General features: G+C 40.9%; 1 protein-coding gene across 13 annotated transcripts in view; it reads left to right on the top strand.

Annotated features, from left to right (window-relative positions):
• Window positions 1-23,215, top strand: part of TNRC6B (trinucleotide repeat containing adaptor 6B) — a 106,239-nt gene that overhangs the window by 47,641 nt on the left and 35,383 nt on the right. For 10 of the 13 annotated variants that reach the window (XM_053406860.1, XM_053406859.1, XM_053406868.1 and 7 more), the window contains 7 exons: window positions 3,021-3,108; window positions 9,991-10,012; window positions 10,250-10,597; window positions 12,774-15,098; window positions 17,081-17,236; window positions 20,187-20,365; window positions 22,442-22,516. In XM_053406860.1, coding sequence (XP_053262835.1) covers window positions 3,021-3,108; window positions 9,991-10,012; window positions 10,250-10,597; window positions 12,774-15,098; window positions 17,081-17,236; window positions 20,187-20,365; window positions 22,442-22,516 — 3,193 coding nt within the window. Of the gene's footprint in view, window positions 1-3,020; window positions 3,109-6,117; window positions 6,198-9,990; window positions 10,013-10,249; window positions 10,598-12,773; window positions 15,099-17,080; window positions 17,237-20,186; window positions 20,366-22,441; window positions 22,517-23,215 lie in introns of those variants that run through there. The other 3 variants (XM_053406866.1, XM_053406861.1, XM_053406867.1) reach the window with 2 other exon arrangements.

Genomic DNA, 23,215 nt, shown 5'->3' with positions numbered 1-23,215 from the left:
TTCTGAGTAAACAACATATGTTGGATTATGCTGTAAATGTACCTCCTTTTAGCCAAGAAGCTACCAGTATTTTTGTCACCGCAGGATAATGTGGAGCATGTTCTTTAATTAAAGTTAATTTTAAAAATTCCACAAGTCCTCAAAAGTCCATTTTAATATTGTCTGGAATTGATTTTAGATTAAGACATTTCTGATTATATGTTCACACAGTACTTTGGTTAGGAACAGTTTTATGGTTAGGAAAGAAGTTACTGAAGAATTCGGAATGTTGCATTACCTATTGAAGACATTAAGTAATTCTGACTTGCCAGGTCCTGCTTTTTAAAATGAGTTATAACATTCACAGATCATTTATTGCTCAAATTATGGTTATTTTAATCTTATGGAAACAAATTTTGTTCATACATACACCCCTAACAGTGAATATCCATTCCCTTGAACATCTATAATTATCCTAAGCATGGATGTTCAAGCCATTTGAGTAAACAAGACAGCATTGTTGCATTAGTTAACTGCTTTTAAATGCATTGTGTTTTACTAAGAGTGCCATATCACTTGTTCTAGATACACTATATAAAGAAGGCAGACTCCTTGCTGTGATGCTTCTTCGGATTTCTGCCAAGAAACAACAAGCATTGCTTGTTGGTGAACAAATCTCTGCCTCTTAGAGTGATTGTTTTAAATTAGTTGGCAGTCCTGATTTAAACATAGCTCTGAAGGATCTTAATTTTCCCTTTGTACACTCTCTGTTACATCTCAGATTGCTTCTCAAATCTCAGAACTCTCATAACCTTAGGGAATTTTTAGCCGCAGAGTAGTGTTCATTTCATGTCTATCTCTCTTTACCCTACAACACAAAGAACTGGGGAAGTATAAAGGGAGATGACCTATTTTAAAAGTATTTGTTTGCCATTATATTTTAGGGCCCCTGCTGTAATACATAGATCCCAAAGGGGCAGTTAGGGAGCTTTTTAGACGTTGAGGAATTCCAAAGAAAAACCCTGTGCAATACACTAAAGTTATAAATCCTGGCCCTCCATAATGTTGGTGTTCTTCAACAGTAGGTGAGATAAGTGAAGACTACGTGGAGAAGTGACTGACAAGAGAGAAGCAAGTTAAGTAGTTCTTGGCTCTGGAGGACTTATAGTGGTTGCCTTTTAAAAAGACTTAGTAATTGGCTTTTTATATAAAATCTTATCTTTAAACCATTACAGTATACAATTTTGTTTTTGTTGTTAATGCTGAAACATTGTTTTGTGGAGGTTATTTATCAATCCATTATAGTTTCTCTCAAATCTATACATATTTGGTCTTTACCATATTTCACTATGAAATGGCATAACATTACTTTGTGCTTATGTAACATGAGAAATTGTCGCCATGGGTTGAGCTCATAAACCTTACATTCAGACTTTTGACTTCTTTCTTGCTCATCTAAAGGTTGATCGTAGCAAAATGCACATAATGACTTGTATTATAGGAATTAATCATGGGAATTAAGCAATAAACAGTTTATTCCACAGTTTATTGTCTTATTGGAGGCAGTTCTTCTTTCACATGTTGCTAGTTGAATATTTGTTTTATTTGTTTACTTAGGTCTAATGCCTCAGTTGTACCAGTGTATCTGGAAATTTGGTTATGTAGCTACTGTTGGTTAAAAGTGAAATGAGGTTATTCAGTTTTTGCACAGTAAACACAGGAGGGAGAATGGAGTAGAAATGCACAAGGATCTTTTAGCTCCCTTTTAGGGGTTGGTTCACACAGTCGTATTCATCACTAAGTACCTGCAGCATCAGTAGTCTGTTTGCCTGTGCGAATGAGTCATCTGATAGTGAAGTGAATGGCCCAGTGCTGACCAGTATGGCAATGAAATAGGCCTTTTCAGAGAGAAGTGGGTAGTTTCTGCATGCCCATAAAACAACCTGGGTATGCAGAAAAACAGTTAGAAAAAACAGAAGGTGAGAAGACTGATGACTTTGCATGCATATATATTGCAACCCATTTGTGTGCCCTGTGGCCATTAGGCCAAAGGAAAACATGTGGCTTTCCACTTTCCATTAAGAGCAGTGTGGGGGACATGATGGGCATGTGGCATTCTGCATATCAAGGTCATGAGGTAGAATAGTAGCTTCTCAGTACCAGTTTCTGGGAATGATCTTGGATCATTATTACTATGAGAGCATTAACAGCCAAAGGATGGTATGTGTGTACATGGTGGAGGACCATGCATATGGAATTTTCCTTTGAATTTTTGCCTGAGCAAAGAGGCAAACCAACTGTTAAGTTTAAAGATCAGTTTGTATTTTGACTATCAGTAATGGTGAGGTGTAAGCTTAAAGGAAATCAGAAGCTCTGCAAATTCTCCTTCCAGTTTGCTTGCAGTTTTTTGGATTTATGCTGGTATATTAAATAATTTGTGTGGGAATCTAACTCAAAAATTGGACCATATTTTGACTTTAGACCCAAAGCGGACAGCCTGCAATTGATGATCAGGATTTTTTATTGCATTCATTTAATGCAGTCTACAAAATGTCTGTAAGCAACTTACAAATATATAAAATGCTGAATAGCTTTCTCAGTAATTTAAAACCAAATATATAGAATAAAATACAATAGAACAAAAATTTATAAAGGTTTTTATTTAACAAGAATAAAAATGACATATCCTACCCCATCCCACTGAAAGAAGAATATCATGGATATAAATCATACTACACTATGCTCAAAGACTGAAAGCCTGAGCAAGCAGGAAAGCAGACATTGTTGGTGTGAGGTGTGTTTCCCGGGGGAGAATTTCCCACAAATGCGGAGCCTTTCTCTTTTTGCTACCCTCCGTACCCTCCAGTGACAGGCTTCTGGTTGATTTATATGGGAGGGCTGACTCTTCAAGTTAGGTATTATATGGTGTTTTACACAGTATAGAGGTAGCCAGCATCTCTTTTCTATTGCAGAGGATTTGGCTTTTTTTTTGTATAAAGCATATATTTAGGAATAACTTTTTAATTTTAAACTTTTAACAGAGAGAAGGAGCAAGAAAAGGAAGAACAGTTAATGGAAGACAAGAGAAGAAAGAAAGAGGATAAGAAAAAGAAGGAATCTACTCAGAAGGTAAGCCAGGTATTTGTTTGATCATACTTTGTAAGGTCATCCATTTATAATAGCTGACCAGTGAGCATCAGGCACTATGATTACTGCAACTACTATATTCTCACTCACCCATCCCAGAAATGCTGCATGTACATCTCAGCTCATCTTCTGTATTTTCTAGTTAGAATCCTTTTCCTTTAAAGCTAGAAGAGGATTTATCTTGAGGTTTGCATGCAATCATCTCAGCCATGCCATATTAAACATAGATCAGTGTTGATCGAGCTGTAAAAGCAGCTGGTTTCCTCTGTGTCGTTTATAACTTGGGTGCTTGTCTGGCAACAATTGCTGCTTTCTCAGACATGCAGGTGAGTAGCAAATTATAAGATTGCTTTAAATAAATCTATCTATGGATCCGAGAAGTGTTCCCAAGATGTATTTTACATTGGTAAGTGCGAGACCCTTTGTGCTTCTCTTAGCTTTCTTACTTGAGCACATGAATTGAAACTGGTTGGAGTGGTTCCCAAACTCCTGTGGCTGAGGTCCTGGGATTATTGACTCATACATTGCCTTCATTAAAGCACATGCAGAAACAGCGTTTTGTCTACAGCCCATGTTGGGGGGGATTATTTTAACTTTTACACTTGTACCCCACATTTAAGAACATAGGAAGAGCCCTCTGGATCAGTCTAGTGGTCCATATAGACCAGCATCCTGTTCTCACAGTGGCCAACTCAATGCCTGTGAGTCCAATGGCATTCTCCCCCCTTATGCTTCCCAAAACTGGTAGTCAGAGGTTTGCTGCCACCAGCAATGGAGACAGAACATAATAGTCATCTTGGCTAGTAGCTTTTTATAGCTGTGTCCTCCAGGAATTTATCTAATCCTCTTTTTAAAGCCATCCAATTTGGTGATCGTCACTGCCTTCTATGGGAGCAGATTCCATGGCTTAACTATGCACTTGTGAACAAGTGCTGTCTTATTTTTGTTCCAAGCCTTCCAGCATTTGACTCCAATGGATGTTCACGAGTTCTAGTGTTGAGAGAGAGAGAGAGAGAGAGAGAGAGAGAGAGAGAGAACTTTTCTATACTTTCTCTGCACCATGTATAACTTTATATACCTTTAAACAAAAAAATCCAAAATGTTGTAACCTTTCTTTATAGTAGAGGTGCCCTTTCCTGAACCCTTTCCAACTCTAATACACTTTTTGAGGTAAAATGACCCAGAATGGTACACAGTACAGTGGTACCTCGTGTTACAAATGCTTTGGGTTTCAAACACTTTGGGTTACAAACTCTGCTAACCCGGAAGTAGTACCTTGGGTTGAGAACTTTGCCCCAGGATGAGAACGGACATTGCGCGCCGGCAGCAGCAGGAGGCCCCATTAGCAAAAGCATGCCTCAGGTTAAGAACGGTTTCGGGTTAAGAACAGATCTCCAGAACGAATTAAGTTCATAACCCGAGGTACCACTGTATTCCAAATGCATCACACTATAGATTTGGATAATGGTATTATGATATCGACACTTTAGTTTTCAACCACTTTTCTGATGATTCCTAGCATAGAATTAACCATTTTCACAGCTGGCACACACACAGTTAGCTGCTTCATCAAATTCTTCATTATGACCCATAGGTCTTGTTTCTGATCAGTCACCAACACTGCATGAACAAACGTGAAATTTTACACTTGCTTACATTGAAATGTATTGAAATGTATTTTACTGCCCGTTCACCCAGTTTGGCGATAACTTTTGGAGATCTTCACAATCCTTTTTGTTTTAATCACCTTCAACAATTTAGTATCACCAGTAAAAATGATTACATCACTGCTTGTCCCTAGCTGTAGACTATGATCAAGTTAAATAACACATGTCTCAGTACTTATTCTTGGAGGACTCGATTTTCCACATTTCCATCTTTCTGCTTCATGTTTCTTGTCAGTTACTGATCCATAAAGAGGACCTTGCTTCTTGTTCATGATTGCTAAACAAACCTGAAAGTATTTGTGAAGTACTTTGTCAAAAGCCTTTTGAAAGTCAAAGTTCATAATGTCAGCTGGATCACCTCTGTCTATATACTAGTTAACAGTCTCAAATAACTATAAAAGGTTAGCGTGATGGAAGTTAACTTTGCATAAGCAGTTTCAGAAAGATTCTGGGGCACTTTCTTCCAAGAAGCTCAAGGCGGCATACACACTCTGCCCCCCCCCCGCCTTAATTTTATCCTTACATTAACCCTGTGAGGTAAGTTAGGCTGGCACAACATAATTTAGTGAACTTCATGGATGAGTGGGGATTTGAACACTCTAGTCACTCTCCCATGCTGTATTTATTACTATTACTGTTTAAATTTGTGTAGTATATGGTTATTCATCTGAAGATCACAGGGTGCTTCATAACATAAAAATGCAAAATGAGAACACAAAATACATAAAAACCAAACAAACCAGTAATTCCAAAGACACATTTAAAAGGCCATATAATGTTTAATCAGCCAGAGGGCTGGTTTTAGAGAAACATTTCCACCTGGCGCCTAAAGATTTGTAATGAAGGTGCCAGGTGAGTTTCCTTGGGGAGCATATTCCACAAATGGGAAGCCACCCTAGAAAAGACCCATTCTTGTGTTGCTACCCTCCAGACCTCTTCTGGAGGGGGCACACAAAAAATGGGCCTTAGATGATGTATCTCTTCAAGCAGCAGCATCTAAAAATTGTTGAGGCTTTTTCTCCTCTTGTTGGTCTACTTCCCCAGGACCTGATATGTCAGAACAATAGAATCTTCAGCCTTAGAAAAGCACTCATAAAGATTTGTTGTGGCTAATGATGTATATTTGAACAGGGCCTCTTAAATTCTGATGAGCAAAGACCTTTAAAGTAAAAATTGATGGCATTTTTACATCTTTTTATGTTGCTCTTTCTGGTTTACTGTACAAAAAACTAGCTCTTAATTCCTCAGGCCTATTAAATGTGAAGTTTGACGTAGGCAGGAATATTCAATACTGCCTGAAAAACCACCCATCTTTTTGATCTAGATCTTCTTGATGAGCCAGGAGAGACAGAACATCGATTTAGCACCAACCCATTCTCTTTGAGATGACTGCAGAGACAGGAGGTGATTTCTAAGCACTGTCACCTGGAGGCACAGGCGGGGCAAGGTGTTCCCATTAATAGTGTAATAACAAACCACCTTTTTTGCTGCTCACTGGCCTTCTACATCAGTGCTTTATACTGTGGCTCTTTACAGATGTTAGCTTGCTGGTCCATAGGTACAGTACTCCATGTATGCAGTGATGAAAATGGGCTATAGAAGCTTCGAACCATTATTGCGTATTTATCGCGTGGTACCTTAAGTCTTCAGAGATAACAGATTGGAATCAGAGCTTCCGTTACGGCAGCTGTCAAAGGCACCTTAAGTCATAGAAGTAATAGAAACTTTTCAGTTACTTAGTGAGTCACTTTCCTGAGTGTCTTGGTGGTACTGGATCATTCCCCCCAGCCCTACTCCCAATCCTATGAAAATACAACACAGAGAATACAGGTACTGATTCTGTTGTCAGCCTTGGGAAATGGCATCTTGATTCTTTATGTTGGATCTTCTTCACCAACCGAGTTTGCGCAGCTACTGGGGCGATGGAATAAAAGCTTTTCCCACAATATCTTTGCTTATCTTTATTTTTAAATAATAATCAAACAGCTGCAAAACACCCCTTCTCACCACCTTTCCTCAACAGTCCTTAACAGTATTCTATAACAGTATTCCTTAACAGTACACACTACACCATTTGATCAACTTAAATACAGGCTTCCCTCCTTCACCCCCCCCAAACTGATTTTCAGCGTCATGCTGCCTCTGAGCTTGGAGATGCTATTTAACTATAGTGACTGATAGCTTCCATTATAATTTTCCTCTAGAAAGGGATTAGACAAATGCATAAAGACATCTAAGCCACTGGCCATCTCTACGTATTATGACAGTGAATTCCATGTAACCTGTACTTTGTGTAAAGCCCTTCTTATTGTCTGCCCATAATCTATTCCCAGTCAGTGGTAAGTGACCTCCCAAAATTAGTGTTATAAGAAAGATGACATTCTTTCCATTTTTCACTGTCTAGTTAATAATTTTATGAATGACAGTCATGTCCCCCATTAGTCTTCCCCCCCCCTTTTTAAACCAAAAACCCATGGGATTGACAGGGGGACGGACAGGACAGTAGTGAGTCTTAACTCAGTAGTGGGGGGGGGGGCTTGCCCCTTGTGCTTCCTGAGCCACTATGCCACCAACCCAGGTTAAGAATCTGGACAAATCATACTCCCCTGGTAAGAACATGGCCACAGGATCAGGGTTAGCAGCGCCTACTCTTGTCTGGGGTCTCCCTCTGTTCTGAAGTCCTCCTGAGTGAGTGAGTAGATGCCCTTACAGCCATTGTAATGTGAGCTTGCAGTCCCTCCTGCCTTGGGTAGGAAAGTGCAGGGAGGGTGCTGCTTGCCTGCATCCTCTTTTGGACAATTTCTCCCAGTATTGGAGAGGAAAATGTGTTGGCTTCTCAGACGGATTGGCACACACTGCCCCAACCACTCTCCTGTGACTCTGTTAAATTAAAACAACAACACCGTGCCAGCGTCTAGGGCAGGCACACACCAGTTACTGCTGCACAATTTCTTCCCACCGCTCTCTGAGCTTTTCTTTTGACTGCTTGGCCCCTTCTGCCCTGTCTTGACTGAGGCCTTGCCACCCCCACCCCCACTTTCCTGTTAAGCAAACAAAGTTGGTGGGTTGGAGTTGGGGCAGCGCAAAGGTGTGAATGGGTTTCCAGTAAAAATAAATAAAATAAAAGCAAAAGTAAAATACAAATTTATGCATCTGCCAGAACTGAGCACTATGTGAGCTCAGGAGAACCACGATCGTTCACTTGTGAGACAGGGCCAGTCTGGGGAGATCAGGATGGTTCCTCCTCCAGGAAGCATCTTAAAGCATCCTGCATAACCCACCAGAGGGGAGGAGCCTTCGTCTTGAGCTATTTGAGGAGCGATGACTAGAACCTGTGTGTTCTCTTCAATACTTGTGCTCAAATTGGCCTCTCAAAGGGTTTTTATTTCTGGATTTGGAGCTCATGTCTGCTTGCAGCCTTTTAGGGCCTGCTTCTTGAATGGTAAATAAACAGGAAGCACTCGTTAAAAAACGGGGTCCTATAGCCGTAATCTTTTGCTAACTCTTTTAAGCCCCATTACTAACGTAAATCAGGCAGAGTTGTTTGTGGGCAGTCCTGTATTAAATAAGGTGAATTATACTGTGTTTTTCTCAGTTGGCATGATGGACATGGGAAAAGAGGTGTTTTGCATGCACTGGTGGAGGAAGAGGGGTGCGGGGGGAACGCACTGCCCCAGGCAGCCTGATCCTGGTGGGGTGCCATTGCGGCTCCCCCCCCCCACGCACGCGCTGGGCACCACGCCGCCGCAGGCGGCACATCATGCCTCCCAGGACGTGCACCAACCACTCCCCCACCTGCTCTCCGCCCCCAATGCCGGAGCATGAAGCTCCGCCATTGTTTGCATGTGTGTTTATTTTACAAGAGAGATTTGGCTAGGTTGGTGCAAACAATAAACTCACATTGTACTATACTGCAACACTGCACCAACCACAATTATTTTAAGAAGAGATAGTTAAAACTCAACTATTTATTTTTTCCCCATTGTTGTGTAAAGTGTTCTTTACCAAAAGGTTCGAAGTTTATAATAACACAGAGTTTAAGGAAACTTCCTAGTCATAGAAATCTTGAATAATTGTATTCAGTCTTGTTTTCTAAGCATTTTATTCACATTGTTTTGACTTACTGAAAAGCTTTTAGTGGCATTGTGTTTACCCTAGTCAGACTTTCAGCACAGTTTGTCCCTGCAACATTTGTTGAGTTGTTGGAAATCTAATAGTGCTAGAATTCCAATGTTTTTTCACTTGTGACCATTCAGTGTTGGAAAGCCGTGGCGTATGTGCTGCATTGAGGTAGCCCCTTCAGGTGTTACGTTGCCTTGTATAAGAATCTGTATCTTTGCTCATGTTTACTTACTTGAAATTTGTTAAAGCAGTGGTTCTTCAGATAATCTATTACTGGGAAGAAAATAGGCTTGTGCTTTAAGATGCTCTGTTTCTTAGAACGGGGGAGGTGGGTGGCGCTGTGATCTAAACCACTGAGTCTCTTGGACTTGCCAATCGGGAAGTCGGCTCTTCGAATCCGTGTGTTGGGGTGAGCTTTGTCCCAGCTTCTGCCAACCTAGCAGTTCGAAAGCACACCAGTGCAAGTAGATAAATAGGTACTGCTGTGGAAGGAGGTAAATGGCGTTTCCGTGTGCCCTGGCTTCCGTCACTGTGTTCCATTGCGCCAGAAGCGGTTTAGTAATGATGGCCACATGACCCGGAAAGCTGTCTGTGGACAAATACCGATTCCTCGGCCTGAAGTGAGATGAGCGCCGCACTCCATAGTTGCCTTTGACTGGACTTAACCATCCAGGGGTCCTTTACTTTTACCCTTAGCCATTTCTTACAGTCCTGTTGAGCAAACACTTCAGTTGTTAGACAAAGTAAATTTTCTTGCCTATCTTGTGTCAAATATTCCTGTTATCTGGGTTCTAGTACATACATTAGTATCAGTTTTCTTTTATCTGCTTACTTGCAAAATGAAAGAAATGCCTAGATATTTGAAAAGGAGGAAGAATCTTTTGCTAAACAAAATGTATAAATACTGAAAAAGACAAGTTGTTTGACCATTTTAATATTTGTATATGCCTAAACAGGTTACGTTTAGGCATATACAAATATGCCTAAATGTAACACAAGTTTACCTTTAACACAGGCTTAACTTAGTTAATGTTAATAAGGCTATTTTTATTTATTCTTCTCATTTCACTTACAGGTCACAGATCAAAAAACCAAAGGTAAAAGACTTTTAATTTTTCTAAAATTTACAATAAGTTTTTTTGGTCTTTGAGCAGATCATTTCCCACTTCTTTCTTAAAACAAAGTTCTTCTACCCTTATTAGCTTCATAGGATCAGGGCATGAAATATATTTTAATACTAAAAATGTTTTTTCATAAATAATTTTAAATATAGCCTTTCATATTGTTCAGCTTGCAAAACAATTCAGAACACCTATTTACATATTTTGTTGTAGTGCCCGAAGCGACGAAACCAAGTTTAAGCCAACCAGTGACCGCCAGCCCAATTGGCAGCTCTCCATCGCCACCAGTCAATGGTGGCAACAATGCCAAAAGGGTGGCAGTGCCGAACGGTCAACCGCCAAGCGCCGCCCGCTACATGCCTCGGGAGGTGCCGCCGCGATTCCGTTGCCAGCAGGACCACAAAGTGTTACTGAAACGTGGGCAGCCCCCTCCGCCATCTTGTATGCTCCTTGGGAGTGGAGTAGGGCCACCTCCTTCTCCAGCACCTGGAGTAAATCCAAACAACGCACAACTAGTAACAACAGGAGTGCTGCTGCCATGTGACAGTGGGACTGCAACAGGTAGGAAAGCTTTTGTTATTTCCCTTTGGGTTTGAGTTCGACATTATGTGATCCTAACCCTCTATTTTCTTGCCAAATATCTTCAAGAAAAGGCTAAGGAGTAAACCCTACACAAATCCAGAGTGGTGTTCCTAAGACTGTTGGATGGTAAGCCTCCTGGCAACTCCTGCAGCCAAGCTGGTGCCAAATGTATTGCTCTGCTTTCCTTTAGACCACATCAGCAAGGCTGAGGGTGGGGGGTATTGTTGTCTGGGCAGCCCAGGACCTCCATACACACTGCCCAGGCTTGCGCCCCGGGGAGGTCACTTCAGTCCTGATAACCCCCAGAGGCACACTCCATTGTCTGTTGAGACAGCCGGGTGCCAACAACAACAACATCCTCCTGAATTGTTTCAAGACAGTTTTTGATTGGGTAGATAGGGAGGTAGCCCATCTTAAAAAGTGATGTTGTAGGAATAGAAAAAGGGAAATTAAAATCCTTAAACTCTGGGCACCTTCCTTATATGTGGATAGTCTAATGAATTTGGAGTCTAATGAAGGCGAGTGTTACATTTTTTTACAAAACGATGAACGGTGACAAATATGTATAAAGTAATTTTTCTTTAAATATAATGGAAGTTTGCTTCTCCTGATTAAAATTGGTTACCAGAACATTTAGGTCTGACAAAAGGAGGTACTTCAAAATAGCACATGCAATTAATTAGCATGGAATTCACAACTACAAGATGCTAGGTTCATGGCGTTCAGGTCTCAACAGGTGGTAGCCATGATAGCAAAAAGAAAAACATGTTCGCAGTCTGCCTTAAATATCTTTTTATAATATTTTGTTTAAAAAGCATTAGTAGAATTAAAATATATACACATTAAAGATCACATACAATAAAAACATCACAGCACTAGCCCTTTCCTTAAAAGTAAGTGGCACTAATAAAGAAGAAAGTTCCAAAGTGCAGATTGCAGCAAGCTGCTGATTCTGAAGGTTCATCCTATCTGTACTTAAAAACAGTCATAAAAACAGGAAGAATAAAATTACAAGATAAGAAAATAATAATAGAAAGTCTAAAAGAATGAATTATATAAATATATCTTCCATATTTTTACCAAGCATACCAAATATTCATGAATGTTGCCAAATAAATGTAGTGGGACTGTGTCAACCATTACGTTGTTTAGTCATATAAATCACAAACGGCCCCCAAGTCGAAGCAGAAGCAGTTTTTTCAGAAATGCACATGACTTTTAAAATAATAAGATGCACTCTTCCACATTAAATATTGGATACTAGGAATAAACAAGGAAAGAGCAGCATGTTTGCCCTTTGCTTCCCAAAGATAACTAGCTAATTCTTCAGACACAGAAAGCTGGATGAGATAGATATTGGTTCTAGAAGGCAGTTATTATACTGCTTTCAGATATCTATGGTAAACCTGATTTTTCATTGCCCTTTTACCTTGGAGAGAGGCTTGCATGCTCAAGACTTGAGATGGGCTAAAATTTCTCCCCAGAAGGTACCAAGTGAACAGATCCTCAGTGTGTTTAAAGGGTAACTGAATGTAAATGTTTTAAGGATTATTATTTTTATCTGCAAAAGATGTTATCTTTGGGGAACTCTAAACAAGTACTGTTATTTTGTTTTTTCATCTAATTTGCACCTCTCTCACAAGCTAACCTTGAAAGTTAATTGGTACAATTGATGATGGCCCAGTTATCAATTTGCAGGACTAGGAGGTATTTTATTTGGCCTGATATGGTACTCTTTCTTACTGAGTATGGCACATAATGCATACAAAATTAAATGTGACATTGTTAAGAACATTAATGTAGCCCTTCTTGATCAAGCCAAGGCCTACCTAGTTCAGCATTGGACTAGCTCCATGCCTCTGGAAAACCTATAAGCAGGCCTGAAGACTGAAGCCTTCCCATTGTCTGTCCCTATCGATTGGAATTCAAAGCCATACTGCCTCTGAACATCCAGGTGCCATTTAGGCTATGAATTTGTTAAATTCTTTTAAAAAGTCATCTCAGTTAGTGGGCACCATAGATTTTGTGATTGTGAATGTCATAAATGATGGCTTGTAAATACTTTAAAATTCAGAATAATGCAAATAACTGGTATGTGCTGTTTATTGTTCTCCATGTGTTTATGTATAATTGTGAATAAGTTTCATTCTTTTAGATTCAACAACTGGAGGTGGTGCTTCTTCAAATTATGCAAATTCCACTTGGGGTCCTGGAGCCTCCTCCAACAGCACCAATGCCAACCCAACTCACGTCTGGGACGCGGTGATTGTAGACAGGTCTGACATGGAAGAGTGGCCTTGTATTGCCAGCAAAGATACTGAGTCTTCTTCCGAGAACACCACAGACAACAACAGTGCCTCGAACCCTGGCTTGGAGAAGAGCACTCTGCCAGGAAGCACCACTAGTAACAAAGGAAAAGGAAAAAACCAGTGCCAGTCTGGAAGCTCTGGTAACGAATGTAATCTTGGGGCCTGGAAATCTGACCCTAAAGCTAAATCTGTTCAATCTTCCAATCCTGCAGCAGAGAGTAATAGTGGTCTAGCAAGCTGGAGGAACTTGAGTGGGCAGGACAGAATTGGCCCCAGTTCTGGCTTCAGCAATTTCAACCCAAATAGCAACCCATCTGCTTGGCCAGCACTAATTCAGGAGGGCAATTCAAGGAAAGGGACTTCAGAATCTGATAATGGTGGCTCCAATGCACAGATTAGTACAGCAGGTCAGACATCTAGGGAACAGCAGTCAAAGATGGAAAATGCGGGTGTTAACTTTGTCTCTGGCAGAGAACAGGCTCAAATTCACAACACTGATGGACCAAAAAATGGAAACACTAACTCCTTGAACTTAAGTTCACCAAACCCAATGGAGAATAAGGGAATGTCCTTTGAAATGGGCTTTGGGAACCCCTCCAGGAACACTGATGCCCCTTCACAAAGCACTGGAGAGAGAAAGACTGGGAGTGTTGGGTCTTGGGGTACAGTTAGGGGCCCTTCTGGAATGGACAGTGTCTCTGGTCAAAGCAATTCTGGAAATCATGGGAACAATGGAAAGGATAGGGAGGACTCGTGGAAGGGAGCTTCTGTTCAAAAATCAAATGGGTCACGAAATGATTCTTGGGATAACAGTAACAGGTCTACGGGTGATGGGTCTTGGACCATTGGCCCTCAACACTCTAGTGAAAACAAATGGAGTGAAGGGAACAAAATGACATCAGGGGTGTCTCAGGGAGAATGGAAACAGCCGTCTGGGTCTGATGAATTGAAGATTGGAGAATGGAGTGGTCCAAACCAACCAAATTCTAGCACTGGAGCATGGGACAATCAAAAGGGCCACCCCCTTCCTGAAAACCAAGGCAATTCCCAGGCTCCCTGTTGGGGTAGATCTTCCAGCTCTACAGGAAGTGAGGTTGGAGGTCAAAGCACTGGAAGCAACCATAAAGCAGGAAGTAGTGACAGTCACAATTCTGGACGTCGATCATATAGGCCTACACATCCTGATTGCCAAGCAGTCTTGCAAACTTTGTTGAGCAGGACTGATTTGGATCCCCGAGTGCTTTCAAATACTGGCTGGGGTCAAACTCAAATCAAGCAAGATACTGTTTGGGACATAGAAGAGATGCCAAGGGCAGAGGGAAAGACTGATAAAGGAACTGAGGGGTGGGAGAGTTCTGCCATTCAGACAAAGAGCTCAGGGGGCTGGGGAGATGCACCCAGCCAAAGCAATCAAATCAAGTCTGGATGGGGTGAACTCTCTACTCCGACAGAGTGGAAAGAGCCCAAAAACACTGGAGGATGGAATGATTTCAAGAACAATTGTTCTAATTGGGGAGGAGGAAGACAAGAAGAAAAGGTGACAACATCTTGGAATGAGAATTCCAACAAAGACCCAGGGTGGAATGGACGACCACCTAATCAAGGGTGGTCTTCTGGAAAGAATGGCTGGGGAGAGGAAGTTGACCAAACAAAAAATAGTAACTGGGAAAGTTCAGGAAACAAGTCGATGTCAGGCTGGGGTGAAGCTGGTCAAAATGAGATTGGGACTTGGGGTAATGGTGCAAATACAAACTGTTCCTCAAAAGGAGGGTGGGATAATAATAAAAGAACTCCAGCATGGAATGATTCTGGTAGACAAGCCAATTCCTGGAATAATCAGCAACAGCAACACCATCCGCAGTCAGAAGCACCTGGCTCCTGGGGCCCACCACCACCACAGCCTCCAGGAAATGGGAGGTCACCCAATCCCAACTGGAACAGTGGGCCACAGCCAACTGCCTCAAAGGATGAGGAACCCAGTGGCTGGGAAGAACCATCCCCCCAATCAATTAGTCGAAAAATGGATATTGATGATGGCACCTCAGCGTGGGGAGATCCCAGCAGTTACAACTACAAGAATGTGAACCTGTGGGACAAGAACTCACAAGGTGGACAAGCTTCACGAGAACAGAATCTGCCAACTCCAAGGCCCAGCAAAGTAGCACCCTCAGGTATTCCTTTTATTTGCCTTCTTCATTGTAATGCAAATGCAGATCTAAATATGGTGAGAGGGTACCTGCATTCTGTAGCTAGGTCTGTGTCATTTGAAATTTTGGAGACACAACTTCATATATCAAAGAGGTGTCTGTTTAATTATGGCTTCGTGTGAAATGTTCACTGTTCACAAGTAAGGCTGTTTGCTGTGTCAGGGAACTGGGAAAGGGGAGCCCCAATGTGTTTAACTTGTGAAAGGGGGAATAGTGTTAACACAGAACAATCTGCAGAAACTTCATCTGTATGTCACCACAAGGATCCCATCCATGTGCAGTCTAGATCCTATTACAAGCTGAATGTATGTGTATATGTGCAAATACACCTGCTGAAGCTATGCCCTAAAAGGGTGTTTTTGCAAGCTACCAGCTTACTGTCACTAAAATTTTGAATTAAGACATCCACTTGTTACTACCAAGGGGATCTGTGAACAGTAGAAGGCTTCTACAGGGTGAGTCCTTTAAAAGAGGACCTGTGGATACAGAGTACACAAGTTCCACAGGGCCTCTTGTAAAAGACTCAACCTGTATATGTGTATTTGCTGCTGAACCAGGAACTTTGTGCATGACTCCCATAGCTGGATCCCATTGTTTAACCTCCAGGACCACATGTACTATTTTAGTGCTGAATTGGGGCCTCATGCTGATCACTGTCTTGGGGAATGGTGGTGAAGGGTTTGTGGGTATTGAATTCAGCTCTCTTATCCAGCTGGTGATTGGTGCTTTCAAAGCTGACTGGTATATGCAGTCTGTTGCTGTACACTATTATCTTTGGATTGTGGGTAAGGGGACTTGTCTCTCAAGATGCATCATTACCAGTAATGGTGGTTTTTGTGAGTCAGTTTGCATCCTTGTTTCTTCAGTAGAAATATATAGCTTCATCTACAGGCAGCATTGGGCCTGCAGTTAATTTACAGTAGGGGTAGGGAATCTTTGGCCCGCATGCCAAATTTGACTTGCCTTATCTCTCCATTTGGCCCACCAGGATGTTTTATCCAAGCCATACCCAACTACCCCACCAGTGGGGCAGATAATTATTGGACTTTGTCAGAGGGGCTGTTGCAAAGTGCTTGGGAGGCGCTGAACACAGAAATTGCAAAACTCTTCACATAGCACTTCCAAAACATTCAACGATCACCTGGTTATGACGTCAGATGATTTACCAGTGGATGGTCTTGCTTACCTGTCAAAGTTGGAATTGGGGGAGATCAAGATTTGGCCTGCCAGGGCAAACATATTCCCTACCTCTGTTTTAAAGTAACAAATAGGATTAGTTAATGATTCAAATTATCCAATTTTTCTTGAATTACTTTGCTTTCCCTAGAAGTGACAATGTAATTCAGCAACATTATGTAAAAAGCCATTTTTTTGTTGAATGTTCAACTGCAGTTAGGTGCAGCAAAGCACCCAGGGCCCCTTCTGTGTTGGGAAGGGTGATGTGCATCACAAAATCAAAGGGAGTGCTTATCCTTCCTTGCCAGTCACCTCCCCTCACCCAGTTTCTCTTACTTTCAACTATTGCAGACCCTTGGTTTTTCTAGCAAACTGCAGATGTCTGCATATACAGTTTGTTACATTGCAATGTAACGTGATTTTCCTCTTATATTACCATTTTTCTGACCTCATTCAGGTATATTTTTAAAACATTTGCTTAAAGTCTTTGCCTTAGCATATAGAACATCTGATTACTGACAGAGCTTGTTTTGCGGATAGGGTCAGACTCTCATTTTAGTACAATAATATTACATTATCACACTGTTTGTGTGTTTTTCTTTTACACTAAGAACCATGTGGTGTAAGAGTCAGAACAAACACTATAGTATGACAGAATGGGGTCGGCAGTATAGAAATATGTAGATTTTTCTCAGTTGATGCTGTGCTAAATGTCAGAAAGCAACTTCAATTCATTAAAAGTGCATAATGAAAACTCTTTCTATATGAAGTCTGGAACAAAAGCACACCTCCTGCTCCAGATAATGGTACAGCTGCTTGGGGTGAACCAAATGAAACCAGCCCTGGATGGGGTGAAGCTGATGATACAGGGGCTTCTACAGGTTGGGGAAATGGACCCTCCACTGCACCAAATGCCATAAAACCTAGTGAGTACTTGCCAGTTGCCATTTCTGTAACAATTTTATGTACTTTTAGATAAAAAAACAAATAGGTTTCTGAATGAGGGTATGGTGCTGCGCCCATGTCTGGTGTTTATTTTCAGCCCTAGCATGGTAATAGAGGAAATTTTAAACACCTGATTGGATTAGTACTATATCTTGGGCAAAGATGGCATGGTAGGCAAGGAAGCAATGGAGGACCCCCCCCCCTTGTCAATCTAACACAAGGTAATTAGTCACTAATTGAAGCTCCCTGGTCCCTTGTAAGGTAGATAACAGAGGCAAGGTAAAATGTCAGTATTCATCAGAGTGGACTAGGCTGTTTGCGTCATTAAATGGTCAAGAAGCATGTAGTGCAGGGGTGGGAATCTCTGGACCTCCAGATGTCAGTTAGACTCCCATCAGCCCCAGCCTCATGATGACTAACAGTCAGTGATGATGGGAGTTGTAGTCTAGCAGTATCTGGAGGATCACAGATTCCCCATCTCTGATGTAGGCACTATATTCTTCTGCTGTGAATCTTACGTGTGTTTGATGATAATTACCATTCCGATAAAACAAAGTCTAATATACCTACTCCATGTTAATGCTTTTATCTGCCTGGTCAGATTATTGAAAATGGCACAATAATAATTCTGTTGGAGGGTTATGTGGTTAGGAATTGGAAAATGGCAGTAATCCAGGTGTATCTCTAAACCAAAGCAACTACTTCAGATTACCGTATTGGCCTGAATATAAGCCTCACTTTTCCCCCAAATTCCAACCATGAAAAGTTAAAGTGTGGCTTATATTCGCAACCTTACGGTATGCAGCCAGGAGCATGGGGAACGCAGCGTGGCTCCCCCCCCCCCCCGGGTATGCAACCAGGAGTAGTGAGGAATGGAGCGGCTTATATTTGGGTATTCTTCCCCCACCCACCCATTATAAAGGTGCGGCTTATTTTGGGTGCGGCTTATATTTGGGCCAATACAGTAGTTCTTAATATAGGTGGCTGCACTCCTACTAATTTATAGTGTACAGGTATAAAATTATTTACTATGTTAGAATTACTGGGTTGAATTCAATGTAGCACTAAGGAGACCGTTCCATCAGCACAATCATTTTTGCCTGCCTGAAGGAACTATCTCTCCTCCATACTCAGTGTTCTGGGGATTCGCCCAACCCTCCAGAGGCGGAATTGAAGGAGGCATGGGGAAGGAGATGGGGTGGGAATACCCTTTGCACTAGCAAGAGTCCTTGTGCTGGCTTCTGCTAGCATGGTGGGGTAGTTGAAACCTATCATTCTAATGCACTTTGTCAGTGACCTTAGTGTACCAGCATTAGGGGAGGGGTAAAAGATATTCAGATTATTTCATTAGCAAACCAATTGCAGAAAACGCATTCGGTTTAGAGTTGATACATTTACTTAGCAGGAGGAGTGTCTGCACGTTTTTTACTAGCTTAGATAAACGTTCTATCTGAACAGTGGTAGGTCAGATTGAAACATGATTGATCTTCTTCCTTCAGTTCTAAAACTCCATGCTCTTCAGCAACTAAAACTACAATCTTAACCCCAGGTAGAAACCCCTCTTGAATTAAATGGGATTTTTAGGCAGCTAGAATTGCCTCCTAAATATGCTTTTCTACAAAATAGATAAACAGGAAGTCATATTGGTTGATAGAACAAAGTTTTCAACAAAATACAGATCTCGCTAAAACAGAGTCTAAAGGCTATATTGTTAAATGTGAGGAAGTGAGGAGAGCATGACAACTACCCCTTTATGGTTTCTACCCCTTGGTGGTCAGAAGTTACAAATTTTATTTTGTGCATATATATAGGTGAGTTTTTCCAACTCTAGGAAGCTGAACTTTTAGGGTTATGTATCAGCTTAGTGTTGTATTTCAAATTTGCTATTGAAGGGCATCTTACAGGATTTAGAAGCTTCATTAGTGCATTAATTGGAACACAAAAGTTTAAGCTTTAAAACAAGTGTAGTATAAAAGAAATCTCTAGTGGATGAAATTATTAATACTGTAATACTATTGGGGGCTTTTAAAAGTTACAGTGCCAGTATCATACCTCTGTACTTGCATGACATTAAGCAGAATTAGACTGCAAATTAGCCATTACCTTGATATCTAGTCACTAGTAGTAAGGGCAGTTTTCTAGTGCAGATGCAGGCAACATGGTGCTGTTCAGATATTGTTGGACTTCCAAGCAGTCTCTGGAGGGAACCATGTTGTTCACCCCTGTTCTAGGGTTTCTTTGTGGCTACTTGCCAGCTTCTGACCATTCTCCTTTCATGTAGTATTACATTTCTGTAGAAAAGAGGTTCTCCTTGATAATGCAGCTAAAGGAATATTTTACTTGGAAAAAAACAACACAGTTTTTATAACTGCTGCTGTAGAATATGAAACTGAAAACTATTTCTGTTCATTAACACCCAGACCTATGTCTTGTGATATTTGGTGTCTTTTTGTTCGTCTCCTTTATTCCAAATCAGAAACATTAAGGCTATTATCCTATGCACACATCTTTGAACTAACTCGAATTGAATACAAGGAGACTTAACTTCTCACTAAATACTGAGTTGGGGGGTTATAACTTTGCTGTCTCCATTGTGACTCCCATGGGCTCACTAAGGCAGCCTGCCCTTCACAATCTTTTGATTTTTTTTGCCTTTTTTGAGGGCATTGCCTGTATGTTCATGTTTTGTTTTGTGGTGTGTAGGTGTTCTTCCTATTTGGGGAGTAAGGTTCTGACCATTGTCATTTCTTCTTCTATAACATAGGCATTTTTTTGTGTCAACAGCAGTTTCTTAAACTTGCAAATGTGCCCCAGGGCCATAAAGGTTGAGGTTCTCTGCTGTAACCCCTTGATTTTGCCATGTGGTATAATAAAGTCAAGCAAGTTAATAATTGTGATTAGCTTTTGACAATCTTTTCCTCCCCATCGAAGGTTCCAAACCACCTCAAGATGGTTGGGGGGATAATGATGGGCCAGTATCAGGAACAAGGCATTCCAGCTGGGAAGAAGAGGAGGAAGGAGGAGTCTGGAACACAGCAGGCTCTCAGGGAAGCAGTTCCTCCCATAATTCAACAAGCTGGGGACAAGGAGGAAAGAAACCACAGATTAAGGTGAGAAAATGCTTATATGGTGCAATATTTCTCTAGATACATGAAACATCAAACCTTTTAGGGTAACTACTAGCAATAAATAATCTTAATTATGCACATCTGTTGGTATTGAATGATGGCGCGTGTAATGACTGCTTAACTTAAGAATAGCCCTGCTGAATCAAGTCATTTGGTTCAGTATCGTGTTCTCACAGTGGCTAAGCAGATGCTCGTGGGAAGCCCATAAGCAGGCTTTACTGCTGAATGCAGTTTTACTGGTTTTACTGTTGAATGCAACACATCATTGTTTGTATCTTTTGGGGTTTGCAAAAGTCTTCAGGCGTGGATACTTTTCAATCAGTGTGCGCATTTTGGCAGAAAATGCCCTATGTTGTTTATTTCACTTGCTGACATCAGTCATGCAGCCATTTTTTATTTTTTATTACCAAGGAAGGTGAAGTATGTCTGGAGTAAGATGGGGAGCAAAGTGTGTTGACATCCTTAATGGGTTGCCCAACTAAAAACTGGTTTCGGTGCAGTACAGCCTTCTCTAGTCTAATACCTTTAGATGTTTGGAACTGCACCTCCCATCAGTGTCAACCACAAAGCCAGTGGTAAGGGGAATAGAGGTTGCAGTCCAAAGGATCTGGATGGCATGTTGGGGAAGGCTGGTGTAGTATTACATGCATCACCTGGGAACATTTGTTTCTTCAGCTGTAAGTAACTGAAAGCTTAAAATCAGAGATAATTTCAGTGGCAAAAACACTTTTAGCACTTTTTAGCAAAAGCATAAAACAATGGACGTATCAAGGACAAAAACTAGCCCAATTCTCCCCTGCATGTCTTAGTTCACTTTCAGAAGGTATGAGAAATAGACACCTACAAAGCTGAAAGAGCTACCTAACAACTTTGTAAAGTAAGAAAATAATGAAATTGTAGCTTTTTAAAGACGATAAGCTGAATTTATTTTGAGTTTCTTCAAATGTGATGAATTTCCTACGTTAGAAAACGTGTGGAAATTGGTGTAGGTAACTGTCCCTTTTTTGCCTGGAGATTGGAGATTGAAGTTGTTTCACTACACACAAGTTATACCCCAGGGCATGATCTGAGAGCACATTTTGCAGCCACCTTGCTGAAACTTAAGCAGCTCTGTGTCTGGTCAGCTACTGAACCCCTTGTATACTGTATTCAGTTCCATAATGATAGAAAGGCAGGATAAGTGTACTAAATAAATAAATATATACATTAGAAATTTTATGTTGTTAGACTGATATGTTCGTCTTTGAATATGAGGGGTTGGATCCAATGCTGCAGTTCTACTTACGCAACAGACTTCTGTGTGCACAATTGTGCTTCTTTTTCCTCTCCTGTCCCTTCAGCCCCTCATATGACCTCAAAATCAGCTCTGTAGGCTTGGGGGACCCTCAGTAGATTTTGATGACGTTGAAGAGAGAAAGCAGAAGTCCTGTTGTATGAGTGGAGCTGTGCTTGCACAGCACTGGATACAACCCTAAGTGTACTGTTCAGCTGATAGATGGTTTATGGGCCTGGCTAGTGTGATACTCTTTTTAACTAACATGTTTCAGTGCTAAAGTTAAAGGAATCATGCCAACCAGTAAATGCAGGGATTGTTGTCTTTTTGTTTCCTTCCTTGGGGTTTTAAATTGTTCTAATCCTTTAAGTTTGTATTTCATGGAGTTACTTCTTAGTGAATTACTTCAAATAATGGGTTCTGATATTTCTTTGGCTCTACTGACATTATGCTAACAGAATAAACCTGTTAAAGAGATTGAAGAGCTTGCAGCAATTTATCATCTGCTCCATTTCCTAAATTCTGTATACCTTAAGTTTCCAAGGAATAATAGTAACAGTATTTGGTAAATCTGCTTAGTATTTTAATAAACCTTCCTAACCAGCCCCCACTGTAAGGTAGGCCCTTTCACTAAAGAAGAGAGAACCAAGGCTTGAGCAGCATGTCTAAAGCTTACTGGGTTTATTTATGACATTTGATACTTGAAACAGGGAATTGCTTTTTTAAGCTTTCATTCTTAGTCACTGCATGGTGAAATAAACTGATAAATTGTTTCTTTGCTTTAGTGTTCGTTAAAAGGAGGAAGCAGTGATTCGTGGATGAATTCTTTATCTGATCAGATGTCAAATATGGGATTACTAGTAAGGCTTTTAAAATGTCATAATTATGTTTTATATAAACTGTTTACTGACCCGTATTTAACAGACTACAAACAGCTATCTGTCCTAGGCACCTCCATGAATAAGTATTGTCTACAGGTGACCAAGCAGGGAAGCTTTTGCCTTCTGGATGAGATACAGGGTGGAATTCAATAAAACACTAAGGAGATAGTTCTGTTGGGCAAGCAGAAATGCTTGCAGTGATGGAGCAATATCTTTTCTCCACCTATGGGCTTCTCCGGGACATTGCCCAACCCTCCAGAAAGGATTTGTGGGAACCTTTGCACTGGCTTCTGCTAGTGAAATCGGATAGTTAAATTTGGCCCGAGATCCTCAATTATTTATTTAGTTATTTATATAGTGTTTTATAGGTGCAATCCAGTTGAAAGCAGTGTGTAATATAAATTTAGATCAAACACAGAGTGTATTATGTATACATTCTAAGCTACTGTAAGTGAGGAGAACACAGACAAGTTTCTGTGCTGGACTTTATGGGGGGGGGGGAGTTGGAGAACACACTGCTTGGCATATGGCGTATTTTTTTTAATAGCCAATTAGGAGGGAAGCTATTGTAGTGCTGTGATAATGCTTATGTTACTCCTGAGAGTCACCCAGGGTTTGGTAGCAAATACCATGTCAATCCAAACTCCAGCTCACTGGGTTAAATAGTTGCACCTTTCC

Source organism: Podarcis raffonei, chromosome 10 (genome assembly GCF_027172205.1).
Source record: "Podarcis raffonei isolate rPodRaf1 chromosome 10, rPodRaf1.pri, whole genome shotgun sequence".
Classification (NCBI taxonomy): Eukaryota; Metazoa; Chordata; class Lepidosauria; order Squamata; family Lacertidae; genus Podarcis; species Podarcis raffonei.
Note: the sequence above shows the minus strand (reverse complement) of the source record. Positions and strands in the feature narration are given on the sequence as shown.